General features: G+C 48.9%; 1 protein-coding gene across 11 annotated transcripts in view; it reads left to right on the top strand.

Annotated features, from left to right (window-relative positions):
• MVB12B (multivesicular body subunit 12B) overlaps window positions 1-23148 on the top strand; it is a 200674-nt gene that overhangs the window by 84943 nt on the left and 92583 nt on the right. For all 11 annotated transcript variants that reach the window (XM_055400884.2, XM_088841152.1, XM_088841149.1 and 8 more), the window contains 2 exons: window positions 3499-3628; window positions 6113-6235. In XM_055400884.2, the coding sequence (XP_055256859.1) occupies window positions 3499-3628; window positions 6113-6235 (253 nt within the window). The remainder of the gene's footprint in view (window positions 1-3498; window positions 3629-6112; window positions 6236-23148) is intronic.

The following is a 23148-nucleotide window of genomic DNA, read 5'->3' as shown; positions in this document are numbered from 1 at the left end:
CATCTTTGGATCATGTAAGTTACCTGCCATACACAGCTCAGAGGATGAACTCAGTAAAGATAGGCTTTATTACCCTCTGTTGTCAAATTAACTTCCAGAAACACCAGTTCACGTTGCTCCTGATGATACTGACTTGTACCTTTTTTCCACAGGCCTGCCAGCATAGGCATTATATTTTTAGTTTAGCTTTACTATTCTCATTTTACTTAATTTTTACTTATGATTTATTAGCAATCCTGAACATCTTCACAAGTTTTTGCTTGCTCCTTTTGCTCACACTTATATGAATGGTCTGCTTAAGAAATAAAATTGACTGGTATTAATTTTCTACTTCTCCCCGTGTTTTTCTTAGTTTTAAAATTTGCACTGTCGTTTGTTTTTGACAACTAAGTGGCTTAAAATCTCTTTGTATTGATTTACTATAGACTCAAAGTATTTCTCGTTCTGCATTTTCCTCTCGATCTGTTGAATCTGTTTAGCGAGGAGGCCCAGGACTGAGTCCTGGTCCAGCTGCTGTGCAGCCCCCTGATTCTGGGAAGTCGCCCGGTGACTGGGGGTGTGTTGGTCACTACCCACACGGACAGTGTGAGGTTGGGTCCTGGCGCCTCCAACAAGTGTTGTCTCCCACAGGGAAGGGTGGCTGTAGAGTCACCTGTTCATTTAGGGTCATCCAGTCTGTGGTCAGCTCTGGGACATTTGAGAGCACTTAAGATCCTGATTTCTTTTTTAATCAGCCAGGAAGATGAGACTCCTGTAATTAATTTAAAATACGTTTGGTTGCAATCCATATAGCACTTAAAAACTGGAAGACTGTTTGTTTTAGTAAAGTGCTGTGTCCTTTCTCTGTGTTCATTAGCATGACTGAACACATTTCTATTGACTCTGTGTAATATGTTTACTTAAAGTCAGGCCTGTTTAAGCATGTGTAATTAGCGGCTCCATCTCTTACCCCGAGTTTGCTGTAAATGGAAGAATGGAGCAAAGAGCAGCTGGCAAAGCAAGTACATAAAATACCTGCATCTTGGTTTACTTTGAGGAAAGGTCTCACCTCCTTCACACTTTCAAAGGCCTGAGTTTATTGGCTAATAGTTTTTAAAGCCGCAGGGTTGCTATGGACAGTCTCCCCGCAGTAACCCTTCCTGGCTTATCGGATCCGGTGTCCGGGGTCTCGATTCAATATCCAGTATTATTACTCAGAGCTGGTATGTCTGATCAAGCGCTCAGTTTCCTCTCCTAGGAAAAGAATTCACAAAGTTTCTGAGTTTCCATCTGGTAATCCCAAAACATCAGCACCTGATTCTCATCTTCCCTTGGTGAAATCAAGCCCAACATCAACACAGCGTTTCCCTCTCGTGTCTTGCTCTCTGATGTAAATATGCTTATTTCCTGCAACAGAACTGAAAGGCCTTGAAAATCAGTGCCAGACACTGACACGATCGCGTGCTCGAGGCTGCCTCGCAGTTTTATGATAAGAACGACCACGACCCTTCTTTACTGAGCACTCACTGTGTGCCAGGCACCGGGCTCAGCGAAGCACCCACCCCGTGTCCCTGCAGCGTCAGGCTTCATTAACTCCCTTGTAGGTGATGAAACCAAGGCTCAGAGAAGTTAAGTCCCTTCCCTAAGATTCAGTTCAGTTCAGTAGCTCAGTCGTGTCCGACTCTTTGCAACCCCATGAATCACAGCACGCCAGGCCTCTCTGTCCATCACCAACTCCCGGAGTTCACTCAAACTCATGTCCATCGAGTTGGTGATGCCATCGAGCCATCTCATTCTCTGTCGTCCCCTTCTCCTCCCACCCCCAATCCCTCCCAGCATCAGAGTCTTTTCCAGTGAGTCAACTCGTCGCATGAGGTGGCCAAAGTATTGGAGTTTCAGCTTTAGCATCAGTCCTTCCAGTGAACACCCAGGATTGATCTCCTTTAGAATGGACTGGTTGGATCTCCTTGCAGTCCAAGGGACTCTCAAGAGTCTTCTCCAGCACCACAGTTCAAAAGCATCAGTTCTTCAGCGATCAGCTTTCTTCACTGTCCAACTCTCACATCCATACAGGGTGCTGGAAAATGATGGAGTTGGAATTTTAACCCAGATCTATCTGACCCATGTATTGAATGGCTGCAATTGATTGAAACTCATCAATCATGTTAAAAACCACACATGAACAAACCAAAACCATGTGGGTAGTCGCCCCTTGTGGTTGTTAGGCAGCAACTCATTACCCCAAGACTTGATAAATTAGAGAAAAGAATCACAGATGTGTCTGTCCTTTCCTGTACTAGAGCATGTTTCAGGGAGACCAAGTAGTTGAAGAATAAAAGATTTTTTTATATAGAAAAATTCCAACTAATAAATGTAGAAGGAATGACAGAGTTAGAAAATCGCTGTTTGACACCTTTAATGAAGTTATGGATGTAGGCACGGTCATCGGGGGATGAGACGACCAGTCAGAGCGGGGTGTCAGGGGCGTTATAACCAGGGCACCAGGCTGAGGGCAGTCGAACCCAACCAAGAGCGTCAGCACATTGCATCCATCCCGTCACCCGTCAGATGCACGGGCACCACCCGCGGAGTCCTCCGGCCTGTGCTGTCTAACCTGAGTAGAACCGAGCCTTTCACCCAGCCATGTTACAGGAGGTACAGCGGGTGACCAGAGCTCTCCATCCTATGAGCACCCTGAAGACGAAGGGAAGGTGGAGAGGTTACCACAGAACAAAAGAGACATAACCGAACTCTATGCACAGACAGTGTTTGGATCTTGGTCCAGACAAACCAACAGCTAAATGACATTTTTGCGGTATTGGAGAAAACCTGAATGCAGACTATGATGATACTAAGCAATCATTGTTTGTTAAGAATAATAACATCATAGTGGTTATGGTAAAAAAAAAAAAAAAATTAGCCTGCCCTGGATACCTTCCGAGATATTGGTGGGTGAAATGACATCGTGTTGGGGAGTCATTTTATATCTCCGCAGAGCTGAAGAGGGCGAGGGAGAAGACGAGAGGGTACCTCCATTGTTGACAATGTTGAAATGGGTTCATGGGAACACGTGGATTCAGCTTATTTCCTACTCTCTCTATTGGGGGAATGTTTGAAAATCTCTGTAAGAAAAAGTGAAAAGGAGAAGGCCCGTGTAGTGCAGTGTGTTAACGCTGGGGGCGTCCGTGTGCTTGTGTCCGAGGGCTGGAGCGGCGAGCAGGTTGCTCGTGGGTTTATCCCAGGCTCCTCCTGGCAGAGATGTGTGTGTGCCCTGTGGGCCCCTTCCCGGCAGTGGGTGTTGGGGATCAGGCCCCGAATGCAGAGCAGGGTGACCGGGACTGTCCACTGCGACCCTGCCCTGGGCTGGAGTGGTGGCGCCCCAGCCTTTCTGTCGGGCGTATTGGACGACCAGTCACTTCCACCACCAGGAGGGGAACGTGACGGGAGGCGTGGTGTTGAGAATAGAGATGTGGGCACCCCTGGAAGACTCATGCCTTTTCTTGTGGTCCTTTCCTTCAGAGGAAGTGGCTTTTAGGAAGAAGAGGCTATGCATTAAATTTATCCCGCGGGATTCAACCGAAGCGGCCATCTGTGACATTCGGATCATGGGCCGGACCAAGCAGGCCCCGCCTCAGTACACGTTCATCGGGTGAGTCTCAGCGAGGCCAGGCTTGTCGTGGCTGCCTGCCGAGCATGCTCCGGCCCCTCCCAGGGGCCAGGTCCGGAGACCTGTATGACCTGCAGCCTCTCAGCCACCCGCCTCTCGTGGGCCTCTGTCCAGCCTTAGCACTGCTCACTGCCCTTCCTGCCCAGACGACAGCCAGTCCAGGACATCACCCTCCTGACCTCTCCTCCCGCGCTCGCGCCACTTGCTGCACCTAGGGGGCTCTCCTGCCCCCCTCCTCCTGTGTATTCATCCTCAGGCTCTCAGGGGTCTTTCCAGGTGCCTCAAGCCAAGGGACTGCCTCCTTTCTGACCACCAGGCCTCGACTCTCCCATGGTTTATTCACCCCACAACAGTTTAGGGAGCATCCCATTTGGTGCACAGGGCCAAAGCCCCTGGAAATGGCGGTGAGTGAGGCAAAGAGCCTGATCCCATGAAACTGGTGTTCAGAAAGGGAGAGATGAGCAACAAACAAGAAACTGTGGGCTAGTGAAGAAATGGGGGCAACGAGGCGTGAGGGTGTCGCTCCCCAAGCACAGAGGGGAGCTAGAGAGAAGGGGAGTGAAGGGGTGCTGGCTATCCAAGAGATAACAGATGTTCACCCGTCAGGCCTCTGAAATTCGGGTCTCTCAGATTAACAGTGTGCTAGATGGTTTTTGGCCTCTTGGCCACGTGCCATCTCCCTGGCTGGTTTTGCAGGCTTCTTGCCTGTCCCTGTGGGTCCCCAGGGATGCATTCTCCTACTTGACTTTGGAGGTCAACTTCCTGGATCTTACTCATTTGAGCCTAAACCCTCCTCTTCACTTGAAAAGCCTTGGCCTTTGCTTGAAGGCTGCACTCAGGCTGGGAGGCAGATACACAGATGGATTGGCGGATGGATGGATAGATAGAGCGAACCGTAGTGTTTGCTTGAAGCGCTTGGGGAGCAAGTGTCGCAGAAGTAGAGTTCATTTTCATCATGGTGCACAACAGCTTGTTTGACTCTTCAGCTATAGAATCTGAATGCTCTTCTCTGAGATTTTGAGGTCCCTAGGAAGGACTCTGTGATCACACCCTTTCTACACACTCAAAACTCCCGTTTTGCAACACGGTTTAAACTCATTATGTAAACAAGGTTGCTAGAGTAGAAAACAGTTAAGAAAATAACCATACTTCAGGTATCTTAGAAACAGCCACTTACATACAAATAGTAGAAACCAACAATTTAATAATTGCTACAACTATTACGTATATTCAGTTTCTATGTGTATGCAGGTTTTTAAAATTACACCCTATACTCCTTTCAAAGATTCAATTTTTAACCAATTTAAGCAATTCTAAAGAATCGATTCTTACCATATATGTCTTGTTAAAACTAGAATCCTTTTCTTATATCATTTTGAGAAGATTGCTAAATAAAGTATATTTTTGTTTCATCTTGGGACAAAAATTCTTTTCCAGAGGAAAACAATTCCAATGTTGTTTGTAAGGAAAGAGATTTCAGTGTTCAGAACTCTTAAGTCACTTTTTCTTAAAAATGGGCACAGCTTTACAGGTTACTTTGCAAAGGTTTGGGGTTGTCTGCTGTGAGGGACAGAAACCTCAGACCAGGAACAGTGCCTCCAAGGCCTGACTGTGGCTGTGACCGAAAGGTGGCAAAGTCAGTGCAGCTGATAAGAATCAACCACCTAATAAGACACAACTGGTTGAGAATAGTTCCTGCAGTGTACTGATACGGAGAAGCTACCAGAAGAATCCACTGAGCAAATCTGTCCTTGTTTTTCGGAGAGATGACCTTCCTCTACATCCCAAGGTTCAGATCTATGGGGCAACTGAGAAGTCAGAAGTTGGATGTGGCTGAGATAATCCGGTTACAACTCCAGTTAGTACACCTGTCTCTTGGGCTTGTGTCTGTGGGGTGTGGGGCGGGTGTGCCGGTCAAATAACAGGAAGCTGGACGTGGCCAGCCATCAGCCCCTCCGTCACCACCCTCAGTGTGGTGGCTCATGGGGCACATGCCTGGCACTTTGTGCTGCAAAGATGTCTCCCAGACAGACCCTGAGAATGACAGGCAGTGAGGGGGCCTTATCCTGGAGGAGGGGCGTGGCCTGGAGCTGGGTGGGGCCCGTTTTCCTGGCAGTTCAACACCAGGCACGGGTGGTCTGCCCTCTTGAAGTGTATTATGGCACAAATACCCTGAATGAAATGACAGAGTGAAAAGAATCTTGCAGACCCAGAACCGAGGAACACGTTGACAGCATATATGTAGGACGGCAGGCCCCAGGATGGAGGAAGATGACCACGTCCGACAGGCCTACGGGGTTGGGACAGTTGCCACCACCTCAGGCTCTGAACCGTGACACCTTTGTGGGCCAGAATCGACTCCCTGAGGTCTGAGGCCATGACCCTCTGAAATGAGTCGGACTGCTTTGTTGCTCAGGTCATTTTATGCTAAACCGTCTCTATGAAGATTTTTCTTTTCTCTTAAAGGGAACTGAACAGCATGGGGATCTGGTATCGAATGGGCCGAGTACCACGAAATCATGATTCATCTCAACCCACAACACCTTCCCCGTCATCGGTTGCTTCCACCCCAGCCCCCAACCTTCCCAGGTGAGGCCCTGTCCCGTGGCGGTGTTTTGTTATGCATGTCCCAGAGGAATGTGGTCTTGGGTCCCACTGTGTAACTTCTTAAACACCTCCACTTAGGGTCTGCAGAAACACTGCAGGAGCAATATACCTTTAGAGGAAATTTTGCAAAAGTGGTTAGAAATCTTCACATTACATGAATGTAAAAACCATTCTGTGTTCTGTTATACATATTCTGCAGGCTTCTAAAATAGCAGAATATGCAACTTAAAATGGGCTTGTTATTCTAAAGAGCTCATAGCTGCAACCAGTCACATGATCTGTAGCCTTGCGGTTGGGAAGGCTAGCCATGAAAGGTGGAGTTCCTTCTCTGCCTTGGCCAGCAAGTTGTTTCACTCTAGGAGAGTTGGTAAGTGATTTTGTTCATTTCCATATTGTTTCTTTTCCCAAAGAGGTGCAGACTAAGAAACAGGTAGTTTGGGTATGAGAAAACAGAAGTTTTTCAAGGGCTGTTAATTTGTTTCCACAAAGAAACGTGGCTGAGCAGACTGGTCTCTGCACCTGATTTCCGTCGGAGCAGAAATCTGGTAATAGCAGATTACCTGAGTAGTAGTCTCAACACTTTCTATCTGTTCAAAAACCTCTGCATCGTTAGCAGTAAATTATTTGAGGAGAAGAAGCAAACAGCAATGATAGACTGAACTTGAGAAAGGAATTACAAAAGTAAACAAGTAAGAAGTGGTGAGGCAGTGCCATTGGCGGTAGAGGTAACATTAACGAGAAGGGATCTCCGTGCTTCCATTTGGGTGAGCAGAGGTGACAGAATCGGTCAGGAACAGGAGAAAGCCGTTGCTGGGCACTTGCCCCTCCGCACGCCGTGTGCCCCAAAAGTCAGAGGACAGGGTGGCATGGCTGGACCCCCGCGCCCTGTTCTCTGCTGAGTCTCCCCTGCCGTCAGGGGAACATGCTTTCAGGAACTGGCAGCTCGGAGGCCTGTCCTTTGGGACTTTTCCAAAAGACAGTTGTTTCTTGCTCGAGACAGGTTCACACACCAAAAGTGGTGGTTAATCGTAACTATCCCATGCATCACCTGAAACTTGAGAAGTAGTTTTTAGTTTCACTTTGGGGTGAAGAGAAGTGAACAGCTTCCTAGGGTTGTGTCTTTGATTTAAGAGTATGAGACTCACGCAGCTCAGGTCAGCCCTTTGGAGTTCCTCTCTCACTGCCCCAAGCACCGTCACAGCTGTGATCACTGTCACGTGAGCCCAGGGTCGGCTCAGACATGTCGCATGTGCCCGAGGTCAACTCGGGCCCATCACGTGTGCCCGGGATCAGCTCAGACCCATCACCTCGGAGAGGTTACAGCTGCTCCCTGTTGACGTCATATGGTCTGGAAGGGCCTAGAAATAGGCGCCACCTCCGGGCAGGTTTAATTTTTTGTGAGATAAAAAGCTCCACTTCTCCAGTTAAGGCAGGAGGAGCACCCTTCCCTCTGCCCAGAAGCTAGCCTGTCGGCACGAGAGCACAGTCGCTGGGAACTGAAGCCAGGGGACGCGGGAACACAGGCCATGGAGAGTCTAAACTGGAGGCAGCACATGAGAAGGAGCCTTATAAGGCTTGTGTATTTTATAACCTCTTGTTGTTCGGTTTATGGTTTACAATGGCTGCAAGAAAATTGGATCAGTTTCGTTTTACTTGCCAAATAAAGCAAATGTCAAAATAGTCAATGTAAAATGTATTCTAATTTGACTGAGTTAAGTCAGCCAGGGTGCAGTAGGAAAATTGACTATTGCATCAACGCTTCCCTTGTCTGTCCCAGGCCCTCCTCTCATTGTGCAGTCATCTACAGGGGGCCCACACACCTCTGAGTCTCCTAATTTAACAGGGTTTTTTTTTTTTAATGTTCTTCAGTTTTTGTATTGTTTTCCTATTGCATGTGTTTGATGTTTTTAAAAAAATGAAATGCTGATAATTCAGATTATCCACTGAAGATTTGTGAAGCGATGAGTGTGTTATTCCGTGCGGCTTCAGATCCCGTGATCTGTCCAGCCGAGGAACCTGGCAGCTTTCTCTCTGGCGGAGAGCTGTGCGTGACGCTTGTGTTCCCGCTGGGGGCCTGCAGGGGACCTGTAGGATGGAGGCCTCTGTGCCTGGTTCCCAGGAATGGTCTTCTCCCTCTTGTCCCAAAGCCTCCAACTTAAAACCGGTAGCCTGTTTTTCCTTTCCTGTTTTGTGCTTCTGTGTCTTTGTTCATGTGGATGCTTGTGTGTCCGATATATCTCATATTCCCTGCCTTGGATGTCAGCTCATATACTGCCTCTTGCAGGAAGCCTTCCCTGAATGCTCTGTGCCAGGCTCTGCCCTCAGAGCCTTCTCAGCCATTACCCCTTCACTTTGTGATCATGTTGTAAACTCCTGGAAGGCGGGGACTGTGTCTAGTGTCTGTTACCTCCCTGAGCTCAGCCCAGGTGCAAACATGTTCAGTTATGCAAGAAATGCCTCTCCAACAGCCTGGGACCCCATGCTGCAGCCTCCCCAACCCCACCCGCAGATGACTCGTGAGCCCCTGAAGACTCCTCAGGCTTTTCTGATTCTGAGAGGAAGACAAGCTGGTAGAAACAGCATAGAAAATAATGAAAGGAAAAAAAGACAAATTCCGACTCCAGTAAGCAAAGGCTTGTTCAGTTCAGTTCAGTCGCTCAGTCGTGTCCGACTCTCTGGGACCCCATGAATCACAGCACGCCAGGCCTCCCTGTCCATCACCAACTTCCGGAGTTCACTCAAACTCATGTCCATCGAGTTGGTGATGCCATCCAGCCATCTCATTCTCTGTCGTCCCCATCTCCTCCTGTGTACTTTTTACACAGGTGCTGCTGCTGCTAAGTCACTTCAGTCGTGTCCGACTCTGTGTGACCCCATAGATGGCAGCCCACCAGGCTCCCCCATCCCTGGGATTCTCCAGGCAAGAACACTGGAGTGGGTTGCCATTTCCTTCTCCAATGCGTGAAAGTGAAAAGTGAAAGTGAAGTCGCTCAGTTGTGTCCAACCCTTAGCGACCCCACGGACTGCAGCCTACCAGGCTCCTCCATCCGTGGGATTTTCTAGGCGAGAGTACTGGAGTGGCTTGCCAGTGCCTTCTCCGACACAGGTGCTATCATATCACAAAAAAGCAAGTCTGTGTTTCGCTGCTGCTTTCTCTTGTGAAAGCACAGCAACACTTCAGCTGTGGTCTTTGTGTGGGCGCGGGGATCAAGTTGCAAAGCCAGGGCTACGATGAGAGCGCGGTGAGGCAGCGCCCTCTACTGACCCAGCGTGGAGGAGGCTGGAGGGTGGGTAGGCTGCTGGAAGCAAGGGCGGCGGGCCATTTTCCCAATTTCTCCTTTCCCTGGGGGTGGGAAGGAAGCCAGGGAGAGCCAGTAGCAGACCTTGTTGCCTCCGTGAGCTTGAGTTTATATCTCAAGAGCCAAAAGTGTGCTCTCTGCCTTCATTTCTTTTGTTGTTAACTCATGTTTCAAAGAATTTCCTGTCGTTTTTTGGAGAGCTGTCACCCCTCCCCCCATTGATTTCAGCCCAAAGGGGCAGTTGGCAAGATGGTGGGTTGCCACCCAAGGACCTCGCAGTCCTGGCAGAACCGCCTTCTCCTTCCAGAGGCAGGTACTGCCCTTTGGAATGCTTGCTTCCTGCCCGTTTCCTCCCTGTTGTTGCAGAGAATGCCAGCTGCAGGGCCAGACGTGGTGGTGTCCTTTCAGGATGGGCAGGCCCCTCGGCAGTATCCGGCGAGTGGGACAGAGTGTTTGAAGTTCATGGCAAGATCCAGGATAAGGGGTGTTGGCAGAGCTCCTCTTCCTCATCGAGCGAATCTTTCTGTCACACCCACATCTCTGCACTCGTTTCTTACAGCTTTGCCCACGTGAGGAAGGACACGCCACGTCTCCCTTGGGGGCCTGGAGCTTCTGTTTCTCCCTGGGCCCCAGCGCTGCTCCATCCTCTGCCATCTGCTTCACAAGTGTTGACCAGCAGAGTGGGCCTGGCCGTGGGCCTCGGGCATGATCCTATGTGCCCACCTGTCTCCCAGGCTGGGCTCAGATTTTGGGGTTGGCCCGGTGTGTGTGAGCAAACACTGGTGTCCCTGGGTCCTGGCCCTTCTGATCCTTCTCTGCTGCTGCCTTGGGATGGGTGCAGACAGAGCAAGCACCTTCCTTCCCCCTTCAGCCTGGGCAGCCACCACTCACGCTCTCACATGTGACTGCTGGGACGAGAAGCTTCAGCTTCTGCCGGTACCAAGGTCTGGAAAGTCTCAGGGAGGCAGGGGGACTTGCAGCTGATGGAGCACCAGCTGCCCCAGCCTGGGAGAGGAAACGGTTCTGTACCCTCCCAGGAAGGGCCCTGGTGAGCTGCTGCCCCCCAGCTTGCCAAACAGTAGAACCCGTGCTTGATAAAGACATCAGAGGCATGCTTATCAAATGTGCAGATGACACAGTGTCATTAGGGAGAGCTGATGTGCTGAATGGCAGAGTCAGTACCCTGCGTCTCCTCTATAGCCAGAGCATCCTGCCGCATCCGGGAGATGAAAGGTGATGGGTGAAAACGGACACGGCCCCCCGCGGTTCAAAACATCCAACTGCACGGGAGCCAAACTCAGGAAACCTGGCATAGCCACAGTCTGTGTGAACCGGGCACGGCCTTGGGTGCGTGGAATGAATGCAGCCTTATGCACACAGTGGGAAGGGTCACCTTGTAGAAGTTGCCCAAATCGAGCACTGAGCTTGAGTGCGAGGAATCGCTGAGTTTTGATCTGAGTAAAGATGGGGCAGCTGGCTTCAGATGTCCAAATGGATACCGTGTAGAAGGGAGCATAAAAGTGCCTCCAGGTGGGGCTGGGCCATTGGGAGCCCCTGGAGGCAAAATTAGATCGGGTGGGCTGAAGTCACAAGGAGGTAGATTTGGGCATAACCTTTTAAAGTCAGTAAAGAGAATTTACCAAGGGTGAGAAGCCAGCTTAGGAGGCCATGTGCACCCAATTCCTGGCAGGATTCAAACAGCAAATGGATTTTTCAGGCCTTCAGCGGTTCTTCTTTAGCCCATTAAGAAATGTGTCACACTGTCCAGCCCCATCCTCAGGAATCCAGATTCAGCTGGCCTGCACGTTAGGGCCACAGACCCCTCACCATGGGTGCCCTGGGGCGCTCCAGTGGGTGCCTGACACCCAGGTCTGCTCACACCGTGCTTCCTCACCCTCCGACCTGTAGCCCGGCCTCCTTCAGCTCATCCAGAACCAGTGTCAGTGGGTCGGAGCTTGGGGCCTGTGGGGTGGCGGCTGTGGCGCCCTCCCGGGGTGGTGGCACAGAGCCCTGTGTGGTGCAGCCGGACCGCACGGTTCCAGCAGCTCCTTCTGCCCTTTCTGCTGGCTGGGGGTACCCAGGGAGGAGCTGCCCCCCAAACTCTGCTCCCCCAGACCTCAGGCCTTGGGCGGTTCTGTGACCCTCCACGGACCCTGTCACCCCCCTGCTCTGGGCGGAAATGTCGTCTTCCCTCCAGGAGCCACAGGGCTCAGCCTCCCGGGAGCCTCTCCCCATCAGGCGGGGGCTGAGCCTCCCTTATAACGTGCGCGGCGCTGCTCTGAGTTGTTCAGGAATCTTCCGGTGATTTGTCAGCTTCTAGCAAGTTGTCAGTCACAGGTTCCGAGGTATGTTTCTTAGTGACAGACGTAATTGTACTTAACTTTTTGCGTGGATGTTATCAATCTGTGACAGATACTCTGGGAAATGGGGCATTTTGATTGCAGAAAATCTGTCACCCACGTTTAGTCTTCCACTCAGGGACATCGGGATGCAGTCACAACTTTTGCATGTCCGTGTCAGGTTTTTGAGAACATAGATCCTCGCTGACCTCAGAAATGGTTCCGTCACTGCCATCCTGGGGCTGTCATCTGAAAGGTTAATGGCTCCTCCTAAAGGAGAGGCAGCATCCCGCCGCGGCGATCTAGCATTCAGGCCGCGCACACCCAGGCTCGTCCCCGCCACATCTGTTGTCAGGAGCCTGTGGGCTGCCGCGCTCCATCCTGGCCCCCTGGCCCCCTGGCCCCTGCTTCCTGTGGACATAGGATCCACTGAGCCATTTGATCTACCCACAGAATAAGCTGACAGCGGGGATGGAGCCTTGTTCACCGGCTACAATCCTGCTGGCTTAAAATCCTCAGGCTGCCTTCTGTCCATGTTTGATAGATGCTCTTTGTATGACTAGACCACACCTGTTGTGACAGGACTTGAATGGGAGGCCCAGGGCTGCACAGATCAGGGAGGCTCTTTTCCCTTTCCTGCCGAGGTGCCTGCCCCGACCCCAAGGGGCAGCAGGCTTGGTGAGGGGACATTTGCCTTTAGGGAGGCCTGGCAGTTTCACCTCATCTGTAGCTTTACTAGGAGAAGGCTTCCCTGCTGGCTCAGTGGGAAAGAATCCGCCTGCCAATGCAATAGTCGCAGGTTCAATCCCTGGGTTGGGAAGATCCCCTGGAGAAGGAAATGGCAGCCCGCTCCAGTATTCTTGCCTGGGAAATCCCACAGACAGAGGAGCCTGGCAGGCTATGTATAGCCCATGGGGTCGCCAAGATTTGGATACAACTTAGCGACTAAAGAACAACAAAAGAAGAAAGCCCAGCCCAGAGGATTGGAGGGAATTCATTTTCAAGTTGAAAGCTGTTGTGTAACAAGGGTTCATCATTTATGAGAAGGGTTACATGGGTCCCACATGGTGAGATTAGAAGGTGAGCCCAAGGACCAGTTCCGGTGACGTTCCCCCCCACCTCCTAATAGTAAGCAATTTAGGACATGGATTTTGAGCTCCACTTCCGCAATAGCAACAGTCTGGGGGTGCGTGAGCCCAGCAAGGGCCTGTGGGACCGTGCCCATCTGCAGGGCGTCTCCAGGCACAACTGCGAATCTGGCTTTACTTAGGAGAACTAGACTTCCTTTTTGTTCACACGCACACCACACGCCTTTTTTGTTTCAGTCTGAAAATAAGACACACGTGCTTGTATCCTTCCTGCTGTGACTGTCCTTTGAAGATGGAGATGGTAACGCGGCTTTGCCGCCACCTCCCCCTGCTCACGGGCACTCACCCACCCACCCAGCTGAAAGCACCAGCCTCCAGGGGCATCCCAAAGAGGAGCCCGCTGGAGGGGGCGGGGCCAGAACATGAAATCAAACTTAGACTCGAGGCTCCTGGGGCGCGGTATTAATTTCACCTAAGTAGCACACTACATTCTTTGTCTGGAACTTTAAAGTCCTAGGTCGCCTCCCATGCTGTTGGGGTTTTCAAACACACACACACACACATCCTTTTTGCACACACACACACACACACGTCCTTTTTGTTTTTTATCCATCCGGAGCCTTCCCTGGCCTCCTGTGACCCGGTCTCAGTGAATCAAGTCCATCTCCTCGTGGCTCCTGGGCACACGTGCGCACACACACACACACACACACACACCTGGGCGCGCGCGCACACACACACACACACCTGGGCGCGCGCATGCACACACACACACACACACACACACACCTGGGCGTGCGCGCGCACACACACACACACACACCTGGGCGCGCGCGCACACACACATACACACACCCTTTTTGTTTTTTATCCATCCGGAGCCTTCCCTGGCACACACACACACACACACACACACCCTTTTTGTTTTTTACACACACACACACACACACCCTTTTTGTTTTTTATCCATCCGGAGCCTTCCCTGGCCTCCTGTGACCCGGTCTCAGTGAATCAAGTCCATCTCCTCGTGGCTCCTGGGCACATTGTCCTTATCCCCCATCTCTGCTCGGGCCAGTGCTGTGTGCCTCGCCTCCTACCAGCCTCCGCCCCCCTGAAAGAGGCAGATTGGACTCCACAGAGTGTGGAGGCCTGGTCCTATCCAACCTCCAGGGCTGGCCTCGCCCTCGCCACTTCTGGAAGGCCTTCCTCCCCTCCAGTTGTCCGCACCCTGAAGTTGGCATTCACATTTCCCTGTCATTGCCGTGTTTATTTATGTTTGGTTTGTGACTAGATCTGCTGGCTTATTGATGACAGGGAATCTCACATTCCTTTTTGTTTTCTCCTTTAAAGCCTCAGAAAAGGCTAGTCACAGAAATAGAGATGATAACATTCTATCACGTGTATCAAGATTTACCAGGTACTTTAGGCTGTATCCTCTCATTGGAGACTGTAAGTATTCAGTGGAAAATGGTGCGGCCCCAAAAAGGTAGGGACCTTTGAACTCCAGATTCCTGGCACGTGGTGGCCGATGTTTATTGAATGTATAAAGTGAGCTGGTTAGACACGTAGGACCAGGTATCATACACATCTCTGCTTCCATCTAGCCAGCCAGCCAGCCAGCCAACCAACCAACCGAGACTTATATTTGCATTCTCTGGACGTCAGGCACTATTCAAGTGCATTACAAAGAAAAGCTTATCTAATCCTCATAACACTTCTTGAGTCAGGTACTGTTTTTTATCTCCTTTTCAAGATGTGGAAACTAAGATCAGGGAGGTTCAATTCCTTTCCCAACATCACACAGCTACTAAGTGTCAGAGTTGGGATTTGAACCCAAGCACGGATGAGCTACCAACTCAACGGACATGGGTTTGAGCCAACTCCAGGAGATGGTGAAGGACAGGGAAGCCTGGTGCGCTGCAGCCCACAGGGTTGCAAAGAGTCGGACACAACTTAGCAACTGAACAAGAGCAGATGAGCTACCCCTGGTTGGCAGACCGTCCTTGTCCCCTGACGCTTGAGGTCACAGGCTCCCTGGTGTGGAGCATGTCCCTGGGGAGTGAAGCAGGTGCTTTGAGGGGCCGGTGGTCGGGGCGCAGCTTCTCCAGGTTCCTTCGCGGCTGCTGGAGAGAAGGACTTCCCAGAGCCTGTGGTGTGGGCGGCAGCCCATCACGTTCACACTCGTCCCGGGAGACGTGTGGACGTTGGCAGGGGGCCAGTCCTCTGAGTTGTGATTGCTGCCTGAGGAGAACATGTGGGCACCATACCCCAGCGGGTCCCTCGACCAGCTTCAAAGCCCTCGATTACGCAGGGTTACAAGCAGTTTGATTTATTCTGGTGATTATGAGAGTGGTGTGAAAGAGACCTGCAGAGCGAGGTTATTTGAATATCTTTGAAATGCTTGTGCCGCAAAGCCTGGACTGCCTTTATAACAATACCCAACTTAGTTTTGGTGTCAGAGTAATTCTGAAGGCGAAATTTCATTAGAATACAGTTTGGTATTTTTAGATATGAATGATGAGTTTAGGCTGAGCGATAGGCTTTTTGTTATTAATTTTTAATATGGCTTCTTGGGAAGTCAGAGCTTCTGTTTAATGAAGAATTGACTAGTAGTCAATACAGCTCACACCTTTAAGCAGGCCTTCTCTGTTTTCACTCTCCCGAGTCAGATTTTTGACAAGGTATTTGCTGCTTGTAAATGTGTGATCTTTGTGATCTTTGTGTCTTTGCGAGTGTCTTATTTTTCTTGGTGGTTATAACCAGCAGGCTTGTTGCTGTTGTCCCAAAAGGCAGGGTTATAAATGTGAAACGATTCCCTCCAGTGTCTGCTTCTCAAATGTGCAAGGGCTCTTTGCACAGTGGGTGTAAACTCTGAGGTTTGGAGAAAGGTCTTTTTCAGGATTATGAAAATAGTTTTCCTTGTGTCAGAACAGATTTGTCAGTTCACTTTAGGGTCAGTTCTGTGAACCAGACCATTTAGACGAGGATATTTTACCTTTTATCTGAGTGGAAGCTGACAGTCTATTTGCAGGTAGCTCTCTGGAATATTTCACCTGGGTCTCTCAGTGTAAATCCAGCCACCGAACAAAGTAAAAATGAGTGTGAAGTAGAATTTCCTGGTATTTCACCACTGCTGCATGTGCTGCCCTCCCCCCCGCCGCCCCCCACTATTCTGTTTCAAGACAGGGTTTCAGTGATTAATTTGGGTATTTAATAAAATTCTTTGCTTGTAGTAACTTTTCAAAGGCCTTTGGATTTACTCGGGTGGGGCTTTTGCCCATGAGTAGGGTAGCATTCAACTTGAACTCCCTTCTGAGCAGCAGATGTTTTGTTTCCAGTTGAATAATAATATTAATAATTATCAGAATAAATACAATTATCACCACCATCATTATTATTTCAGCTACAGGGTTGTTGTTGTTTTGTTTTTTTTGAGCATCTCGTGCCAGGCATTGTGTAAACACTACATATTGTGTTTAATCCTTCTAATCTTTACAACCATGCAGAGGTGTCCTTATCTTGAGAAATGAGAAACCCGAAACTTGGAGAGATGGCGACTTACCCCAGGGCAGAGGGTTAGGAGCCAGAGGAGCCAGGATCGGAGCTCAGGTCCCTGCCTTCAGGGAGCCTCAGGCATTTAGAATTTGGAGCCCTCCCACCTCTGTCCTCTGCAGCCAGTGGCACAGCCAAGACCAAACCCAGCCGTCAGTGCTTCCAGACGGGGGCCCACAGTCCACCACCCAGTTAGTCATGGTTTCTCTTTGTCTTCCGCAGCTTTTGACACTGAGCGGGCAAGAAGGGGAAGAATGTGCCTTGGGTTCTTTATGAGGGTTTGTTTTCCGCCCCGGGCCCCTCCCTGTCCTCTCCGTGCTCTCACGCACGTGGGGCCTTTCATGAATCTGAGTTTTGGCAGGCTCGCTACCCTTGAATTTTGGAGAAGCGGATATTTTAGTAGGCTGGAAGAAGATGAAAAGCTCGCAGTGCCCATATGTTCCTTGTTTTTAAAAGCAAGGTCAGTGAGGTTTAGAGACTCTTTAAATATTTCAGTTTATAAGATGAGACTAGATCATCTGGAATGGACGTGCAGTGCCCCGAGCCCCCAGCTTGGTTTTTTCCTTCGTTTCTTCTGTAATGGAAGTAGGTGTTTTCGCATTGCAGGGTTCAAGTGTAATAAGACTTAAATGTAGTGCATAAACACCATGATTTGGACGCTGCTGCAGCTATCAAAGTTAGCTTCCCCCCACCCTTTTTTTCTACCCCCCTCTTTTTTGCTTGTTGAGTAATCAGTGACTTGAAAAATAGCAGATTGATCCAAGGATGGTAGTTTCAGAAAGCAAAAACCCCCAAGCTTTAAGGGAGTACAGTCTTCGACATTTTTCTAAGAACGTGTTTTTTCCATTCAACTAAACCTTCCCCAGTTGAGATTAGACATATGTCCTGAAATGTATGGATGCTGTACTTTGAAATGCTACACAAGCACCCATTTTTAGTTTTTTTAGTTAAGACAGTGCCACCCTCTGCCTCCATTTTCTCTTGAATTTCACAAAACAAATGACATGGTGGGTGTTTTTCTTGATCCCAAGTTATTTATAGAAGCCCAGAATCCAAGTGACTGTCCAGCCCATCCCTAAGGATACAGTGAGGGGGCCACTGGCATGACCTGTTGATGCTGGCATGTGGTCAAGAGGATCAGGTCTGGGACCAGGTCTCACCTCCCTGTTACCATGTGCCTGGGAGGTGAGATGCTGGTCACTGACCCAGGTGCAAGCAGGGGATGGCTGTGGTCATAGCCTCTGTAGGACTGCCGAAGGCCCAGAGAGGCGGGCCCTTGACCTTCATTGTTTTCCAGGGCCTGGCCTTCCCCCACCCCCCTACACCCCACCCCATGGAGGAAGCAGGAGCTCCGTGCTGCCAGCATTTCCTGTCATGTTCCCTTCACTCTTCATACTTCTTCGATTCTAAATTTCAGAAGTAATTTGTCAGTCTAGAGGCGGGAGTCATTAATAACCATTATTTAGAACTGTCGAGTCTTCCTCTGTGTGTGTGTGAGTTAAGCATCCAAAAAATTGGCCTTGTTGGTGGCAAACAGGGCATCTCTATTGACAGATCAGGCCCGCCCCACCCCTGCTGGCCTTTCTCAGGTCTGGTTATTCCAAGTCTGTCTTTAATCACCAAAAGGGGTGGTGGTAGAGTAGTTAACACACATCCTCCTGGAATTCATTAGTATTATTACCAAAGACCGTGTTGTAAATTGTTAATTTTTTTTTTAACTGCTTGGAAAAAATGTCTTATTTCATTTTAATGTACTTAAAGAAAAAAATTTTTTTTCCTCGTCAGACATTTGAAACAGAACAGTTCAGAAGCTGGGACTTCGATCCCGCTGGGGGTGGGCTCTGAGTGGCTACCCTCAGTGATGCCGAAACTGTGTCGCCATCAGGTTGTGGGGTGCAGGCTGAGCCTCCAGATCGTCCAGTGGTGTTTACGGAGAGAAGTCGGCATTCAGCGTCTGTTAATGCAGGCTGTTATTCTTTAACATTAAAATTCCACTAAAGGACTAATAATTACTGTTAATATCTTTCCGTGGAAACTTACAGTAAAGGAGCAATAGCAGAAACAGTATTTAAGGGAGAGCTGCCGGCATGAGAAGAATGCAAATAAGTGTTATTAGCCTAATGATTTTGCCGTCGCCATGGTTGTGCAGCAGCTCTGTTGTGAATATGTCATCCGGCACCCGTGAATTTGGAAAGTGTGTCAAAACACAACTTCAATTAGTTTGCTCTAATTATGGCTCTGGAGAGTTTGTAACTACATCACTCCTCATTAAAAGAGATTTTCTTATATGGATTAATGTAATATACAAAGGAAAGTTTCAAAGTTTCCGACGCCATTTGCTCCCGCAAGGAGCAGGCGCTGAGGAGACAGTCTGGATCCCGGGTTTCCCGCTGCCCGCTCAGCTGGGCAGGGGGGCTGGGCAAGGGGGGCTGCATGGCCAGCTCTTCCCTTCCTGCCGGAAGTGGCCACTGCCAATGGAGCTCTGGCCACATCCACATCCACAAGAGGGTAACCGAACCCATCACCAGCTTCTAGAAGAAAACCACTAATCGGAAACCATCAGGATGCCCACCCCCACCCAAACTCCTCTGTGGGATCTGGAAGCAGAAAGATCTCTGGACCCACCACGGCCAAGTGCAGGGTGCAAAGTCAGCCTTTGTCCTCGTTCTGGGGGCCTTGGGGGAGATTGCACGGGAAAACGTGTTACTTTTGGTCACGCAGAAGCGCATGGTGCCTGCGAAATGTCTTAAGTCTTTTTCATACAGTGAAAAAGAAGACCTTAAGGAAATGCAATTCTCTTGTCCAAACTGATAGGTAATTATAAAGGCTATTGCTGAGCCACTGCCATTTCAAAAGAAAAAAACCAGATTCACATTTTTTTGTCCCGTTACCAACCTTCACCCCCTGGCCTGACACCAGTGGTGTTCCACAGTGACCACCTTGGCACGGCCCCCTTGTGCAGAGTCGGGGTGGGGGGAGGGGTGGGATGGGCAACACTCAAGGCCGCTTCCTCAAGCTTTGCTGCCTTTCCCTTTGTCTGGCTCCTGAGCAGCTGGCCATAGTGGCAGAGTGATATCCCAGCTTGGCGAGCTCAGGGATGCATTTTGAATCCAAGAGTTGAAGTTTAGAATGCTGCTTGAGGAGCCTGGGTCTGTTGCCCTTACCCTCCGATTTATTTGGAGGATGCAGAAAACCAACAATGCAAAACAATGCAGCTTTATATACATTTTTGTTAACCGTTATGTGTCCTATTTGTTACTTTTGATGAATACAAGGTAGTGGTGCATGAGTGATGAGTAACTCGGCCTTGAGACTACTCAAAAGCAGTGTCATGTTGAGTAAGTTACTGGGCCTCAGTTTCCTTGTCTGTAAAATGGGGATAAGAATACTTTCTCTGCAGGGTTGCTGTGAGAACCAAATGGGAAGACTCATGGAAATGCCATGCTGGGCACACAGTGGACACCCATGTGTGTGATTTTCTGTCTTGGTCCAGGGTTTGTTTCCAAGTTTCCTCTGGGCACAAGCAGCCAATCCCCTTAAGACCTTTCTATTGTCCCCATCCAGCCCCTTTCAGCCTTGATCGCCAGGATCCCCAGCGAGTTCCCAGAGCATCAGGCTGGTTACAGTCCTGCTCCCCCGCAGAGCTGCACTCACAGGTGAGCAGCTGCGAAGGGGTTAAGATAGTAATTGTGTAAGTCTTCCAGGCTTTCTCCCAGTTCTGCGATAATTTGATGAAGAACTTCACCCTAATTAAATATTCAAATTAGGAATAAGTGTCAATATGGCTTCCCATTGCCTGGAATGATGATTAATTGTATTCAAAACTCTAGTGGCCCACTGTAATCTAAACTGAACCGTTGTTCTTGATTATTTCTGCACCACACTTGCCATGTTTTTGTTTTAAGATTTAAACTAGTAATTGATTTGCCATATGCTGTTGAGCTGCACATACTTTAAAGTTATGCGTTTAGGAACTTGGGGAGTTTGGAACCGAAATTTCCTAGTCTTGCAGAGGCAGCCCTTTTATTCCTGGTCCACTGCAGAGCGATTTGGTTGGAGGGCGTGTGTGTCTCTGTATGTGTCGGTTGTCGTCCATGAGGAAAACTCATTATATAGTCAGGTCGGTAGGTTGAAGTTATATTGATCATGGCAAATGGGTTGCTTGAATGGAAAATGAACAAGTCTGCATTTATACTTTTGTGCTTCTGCCATCTCGGTAAAGCAACATGGCAGAGTGGAAAAAGCATGAACTCAAATCCTAGCTCAGTCGGTTCCTTTAGCTGTGTGACCTTGGACAGGTTCCTTAACCTCTCTGAACCTTTTTTCTTCCTACCGGTAGAACCTCCCCTGGGTTGTGAAGGTTTAGAGGTGAGTGAGAAGCTTGAATAGTGCAAGTTTTCAGTAAGGGGTGACTATCGCAGTCACGGTGATTCCAGGAACAAAGCCTTCAGTGGTCCGTTGCCTCCAGGAAGCCACTTCCAACCCTGAATCAGAAATGATGTCCCGCTTCTCTTATTGCAGGAGTCTCTGTTGCCCCTCTCTTGCTTTGTGACAAGTCTTAGGTCATTGTCTTGAGTTGCTGTTGCTGTTCCGTTGCTCCAGCCTTTTCTCCCCCACCGCATTCCTCTCACTTGGCTGGTAACACCACGACCCCCACGTCCCTGGGTACTTCACAGGGCCTAGTTGAAGGCCTGGTGTGTGGTAGTTGCTGAACAAATGTTTGTTTTGTTTTATGCCATTGTTTTAAAATGGGAACATGTAGCCTTATAGTTTTCTATTTGTATATCTTGTGATATTTAGAATTTTTAAGTTTTGTGATAGAGGGGCTTCCCTGGTGGCTCAGGGGTAAAGAATCCGCCTGCCAATGCAGGAGACTCAGGTTCAATCCCTGGGTCGGGAAGGTCCCCTGGAGAAGGAAATGCAACCCACTCCAGTATTCCCGCCTGGAGAATTCTGACAGAGAAGCCTGATGGGCTGCAGTCCACAGGGTTGCAAAAGAGTCAGATACGACTTAGCAACTGATCACGCACATACTTTATGATAGAGGGAATTTATATATGTGCTTCAGTTTACTTATAGATACATCTAAAAGGGAACAATGAGTCTTAATTGAGTTTGGGGTTTTTTTTTTAATCATTTTATTTAAAAGACTTTATTTTTTAAAGAAGTTTTTGTTTTACAACAAAATAGGTGCAGGGATTTCACGCCCACATCTAGCTTCCTCCATGATCAACGTCACTCACCAGAATGGCTGTTTCCTTTTTATTTTTAAGAAAGGAACGTACGCTGTCACATTGTAATCACCATAGTTTACCTTAGTGTTCACTCTTGGTACTGTGCCTTCTGTGAGTTTGGACAAACATATGATGACATATGTTAATCGTTATATTATCATAAATGGTATTTTCTCTGCCCTAAAAATTCTCTGAGCTCTTCCTGTTCATCTCTCCCCGTGGCAACTACTGCTCTTTTTCCTGTCTCCATAGTTTTGCCTTTTCCAGAATGTTGTAGAGTTTTTTCCAGAATGTTGTAGAGTTGGAATCATACAGCATGCAGTCTTTTCAAATTGGCTTCTTTCATTTAGTAATAGGCACTTATCATTTAAAAAAAACCTCTTAAGAGCCAAACACAGTGCTGGGACATACAGTAGGAGCTCAGTTAAAAACCAGTGGTCTGTGTTGGTCACAACATATCAATTCTAGCACCTCCAGGTGCCTCTGGACCCCATGGTTTGTCTCCCCTTGGATGGCATCAGTTTATTGGCTATATTTGGAATTAAGTTTCAGGTCTGGGCATGGAAGGTTTGAGATGGTGAATTGTCATTGCAGAGGAAATAGGTCCATTGTTAGGTTTTTATAAAACCTCATTTGACTTCGCTGATGTCATTTACAAAAAGAAACAAAGCAAAAGGTCTTATCAATAGAAAGGGTAGTAAACTTTGCACTTTCTGAGGTTGACTTCAAAATCAGTGAGGGAGAAAAAAAAATCGCCTCACCTAAAAATATTCTAGAGTCCAGGTCATTAAAATAGCTGACTCTATTTTAGTAGAACCTAGTTACAAGAAAACGCAGTGTTTTCTCACCTCCCTGGGTCTGCACAGATCTGAATGGTAATGTAGGATCTTGGTCTGGAAGCACAGGGGACCTAGTGCAGAGATTCTACCTGTGAAGTCCTGGAGGAGGCTGTGCATGCTGGCCAGGCCCTTCCAGCTGAAAATGATTCATTTTAATTACCTTCCTGGATGCTCCGTTACCTGAGCATATGGTCCTTAAGAAATCAGCTTCCCCAGACTGTCAGCGAGTATGGGCAGTGGTCAGGGACCTTGGTTCTGACACCGCTGACCAGCCTTGGAGAGCGGACGCTCGAGAAGGTGCTTATTAAAATGCCAGCAGGTGCGGCCAAGGTCCCCCTTCCTGTGACTCCCTCACCCTGCTTGTGCCAGGTGTTTTATAAGAGCCTTTTTCTTCATTAAATGGCATTCATTAAGCACGTCCTTACACCTGGCACAGAAGCTGTGTGTCACAGATGACTTCTTCCCAGTGGTGTTTTGCAGGAATAAAGTGGAATTTCATTTAGCCTTTTGCCGTGTTTCTTTTCCCCCTACCCACCTTAGCTCA

The sequence above is a fragment of the Moschus berezovskii genome, chromosome 11 (genome assembly GCF_049115385.1).
Source record: "Moschus berezovskii isolate FMDL1 chromosome 11, NW_MosBer_1.0, whole genome shotgun sequence".
In the NCBI taxonomy this organism is placed as follows: Eukaryota; Metazoa; Chordata; class Mammalia; order Artiodactyla; family Moschidae; genus Moschus; species Moschus berezovskii.
This window is presented reverse-complemented; position numbering and strand designations above follow the sequence as displayed.